We start from the raw sequence: 3,685 nt of genomic DNA, 5'->3' as shown, positions 1-3,685 counted from the left end.
ATTTTTTGGGTTGGGTACATAGGCTAGATTTTAGTTTATATTGGATTGAGTTCAGGGTATAATTATGAAACTATTTTTAAATGTATAAAATAATTAGTTTCTTTCGTTATTTTGGTTTAGATTATCAAAATTGAAATGGAACCAAAATACTCATTCAAATCAACATAGGTAATCGAATAAATCGAAAACCGTTTTAACCAAAAAAATTTTTACTTTTTTGGTTCAGTTTGTTCGATTTAATCGGTTTAATTAATATTTTGCATACCTTTAGTTTTGTACTATAATCATATTCAAAATATTTAGGTTAAAATATGCTATTAGTCCATCAACTTCTACAAAATTTAAGATTTAGTCATTATACTTCAAAAGTTAAAGTTTTAATCCTCTTACTTTTTCAATTTAAAAGTTATAGTCCGATTATTATCATCATTAATAGTTTCTATTAAAATTTGTCAACATGCTTGTTTTCTGTCAATCATCTGACACGTCACATGATGACAACTTAATCAACATGTCATATTGACAAATTTTGATGGAAAATACTTAATGATTGAACCATGATTTTTGAAAGGAAAACAGTTGGAGGATGAAATTTCTAACTCTTTACATGTAGAGACAATTTCGAATTTTGTTAAAGTATAGGGACTAACAACATATTTTAACCAAATATTTTATGTTTGGAATAATTTGATCACATATCTAATATTTTATAATGGGCCTGACCCAGTGGATACGTTAGGGGGGAAAAGAAAAGAGGCGAAGGGCAAGCTCTTCGGTCATTGGACCCTTCAAGAAGCCTTAACTCATCTTCGAAAAGAACCAAAAAGAAAAAAAAGCAATTCCAACAACCTGTTCGACAAAACTCCCCAGTCAAAAACCCCAATGGAGTCGAGCATCTTAGAATCAATCGGCCAAGAAATCATCGGCGTGATGTCCCCAGTCTCTCTTTGCATGCTCTTAGTTGTCCTTCTCGTTTACTCCCTCTCAGATTCCAACCCTTTCTCTTCTTCCTCTGCTCCCATCCGTACAGCTGCCAATCTCGTTTACCTCGAAAATCCCTCTGATACCACTGCTCAGAAACTGGAGGGAGCGTTGCTCAATGCCTTGGTCTTCGTTATCCTCATTGCCATCGTTACCTTTGTTCTTGTGCTGCTTTATTACTATAACTTCACTAATTTTTTGAAGAACTATATGCGATTCTCGGCTTTTTTTGTTCTCGGTAAGATGCAAATTTTGCACAATTTCCTCTTTTTCTAAAATGGGTCTAGGTTTATTTCTGAATATTTGGTGTTACAAGCAGTCTTTTTGAGCGAATTATGTGTCTAGCAACGTGGGCCTTTAGTTATTTGTGATCATTTTTTTGTTAAAACTTTTTCCCGTACTTGGGTGTTTCTGTCGTTTGGCTATGTTTATCGTTTGAATTATGTGTTTATTTGTACTTATCGAGAAATAATTTATTACTGTTCCATTTTCCATATCCTCTTCGTTAGTTGAGGAATGCTTTACTTCTTAAGGTTTCGATTTTAAACAATAAGTTTCTCCATTGCATTTGAAATCATCACATTAACTGTCAATTAAAGCATTTAATGTCACTGTTTTAGTTATGTTCGTATGGTTGTTTTGAGCCTCCATTATGCCTTTCATTTTCATGTTACAAGTGGTAGCAATTCCTAGAATTTTGTTGGTAGTCCAGCATATATCAATAGCAGTTTATCTAAATATTTTGTTGTTGTTGCCTGTTGATTACATTAGTGGCTTCTATTTTGTTTTCCTTTTCGGTGATATCCTCGTAGTTACATGTTTTATTTATGAATCTTGATTTTTCTTAGGTGGATTTGTTGTTATTGGTGTTAGGTACAATGGGTGGTTCTATCTTTTTGTCGATAATTCAGCATTTCTCAATACCGATTGACTCAATTACGTGCTTTCTGCTGCTTTTCAATTATACCATTGTCGGGGTGTTATCCATGTTTTCTGGTGGGATGCCTATTGTTTTGAGACAGGGATATATGGTATCGCTGGGGATAATTGTGGCAACATGGTTTACCAAATTGCCGGAGTGGACTACATGGGTTTTGCTGGTTGCATTGGCTTTGTATGATTTGGTGGCAGTTTTGGCTCCTGGTGGCCCCCTTAAGTTGTTGGTGGAGTTGGCCTCAAGCCGTGATGAGGAATTACCAGCTTTGGTATATGAAGCTCGACCTACAGTTTCTCGCAATGAGGGAAATCCGCGGTCGACTTTGGGGCATCTTGTTGCTGGAGTTTCAGATTCTGGGTCAGTTGAGTTGCAGGCTGTGTCAAATAATAATGTCCGCAGAGATGGGGCTGAAAATCGTAGGAGTCCTGAGTACACTGCTATCCAGGTTAGAAATTTGGAGTATGTGGAAGGTGAAAGAAATAGAGATGAAGGTGAGAGGTCGCCTTTGGTTGGTCATTCAAGAGAAAGGTATTCATCAGATAGTAACTCATCAGAATATTCTACTGTCATTCACAATAGAGAATCCGAGGCTTCTGTGGATGAGGAAATGTCTCCTCTTGTTGACCTGTTGGGGATGGACAATGAGAGAGAGCATGAAAGGAGGGATTCAGTGGTTGCAAGTAGAGGTATCAAGCTTGGTCTCGGAGACTTTGTGTTTTATAGTGTTCTGGTAGGCAGGGCAGCCATGTATGATCTGATGACTGTATATGCATGTTATCTTGCCATTATCTCAGGACTTGGGTGCACTCTTATTTTGTTATCTGTGTGCCACCGAGCACTGCCTGCCCTCCCCATATCCATTACATTGGGTGTCATTTTTTACTTCTTGACTCGATTGTTAATGGAACCTTTTGTTGTTGGAATGGCAACAAATTTAATGATGTTTTAGCAATCTGATTTCTTTTATATGACAAGGAGGAGGTGCAATATTGTCTGTTCCGGAAAATACTGATGATTTTGTAGGTTCTTTGATTGCTAAATGGAAATTAGTTCTGTTTGCACTCTCATTCCATCGTACTCATGTAAATCTCTCCTGCTTCGAGTTCAAAACTGCAGCAACTTCAAGATTATCTGGTAATTCATTAAAATGAATTTTTACCACCCTTTTGGTGTCTTACTTTAAATTTTAGAATTAATCTTGTTTCCTTCATTTAGTGATTCATTTGATGGGGATATATAATATAACAAAACTCATGGTTGGATGTATATGTATGTGCTGAAGGCATAACCCATGCAGTTGCACATATATGCATTTTTGACCGAATATCTAACATTGTACATTGGCTCTTTATCTTTTATGCATTTGTGTGATTGATACTTTTCTGTATCAAAGCTTTGTACAAGAGAAATATAGAATTAATTGGAATAACATGGTGTGTATATATGTGATATGGACACTTTTATTGCAATAGGAGTTTTAGTTTTATTTATTTATTATATCAGGTTTTATTAAGAGTTTTAGTTTTACTTATTTTCTCTATTATATTAGGTTTTTATTTCCTTCATAAACTCTAAGTATTTAGTCAAAGGACAAATCTCACTCTTTGAGTAACCAAAGGTCGAAGCAAGAATTCTCACTCGTCTAGACCCGAGACCTATGACTAGATCCTACGCCAAGGCGCATAATAATATGGCAAAAGAACTTCCAAAAATAATGCTTTTATGTTGAGGAGCCCTATTACTGTTTGTATTGTGCTTATTCTAGGA

At 35.7% G+C, this 3,685-nt stretch overlaps 1 protein-coding gene across 1 annotated transcript; it reads left to right on the top strand.

The window, feature by feature from the left end:
- Positions 1-743: 743 nt before the first annotated feature.
- On the top strand, positions 744-2,979 carry LOC107948937 (presenilin-like protein At1g08700). The gene is made up of 2 exons (XM_016883605.2): positions 744-1,219; positions 1,855-2,979. The coding sequence occupies exons 1-2, from the start codon at positions 883-885 to the stop codon at positions 2,865-2,867; spliced, it is 1,350 nt and encodes a 449-aa protein (XP_016739094.2). The 5' UTR covers positions 744-882; the 3' UTR covers positions 2,868-2,979.
- The last annotated feature ends 706 nt before the right edge of the window (positions 2,980-3,685 follow it).

This window comes from Gossypium hirsutum, chromosome D11 (assembly GCF_007990345.1).
Source record: "Gossypium hirsutum isolate 1008001.06 chromosome D11, Gossypium_hirsutum_v2.1, whole genome shotgun sequence".
NCBI lineage: Eukaryota > Viridiplantae > Streptophyta > Magnoliopsida > Malvales > Malvaceae > Gossypium > Gossypium hirsutum.
This window is presented reverse-complemented; position numbering and strand designations above follow the sequence as displayed.

What these genes read in the sequence shown, in the direction of transcription:
- LOC107948937 (XM_016883605.2), top strand. Translation starts at nt 883, where the DNA reads ATGGAGTCGAGCATCTTAGAATCAATCGGCCAAGAAATCATCGGCGTG. An exon ending in CTCGGCTTTTTTTGTTCTCG is followed by an intron (nt 1,220 to 1,854) that starts GTAAGATGCAAA and finishes TATTGGTGTTAG; the next exon opens with GTACAATGGGTGGTTCTATC.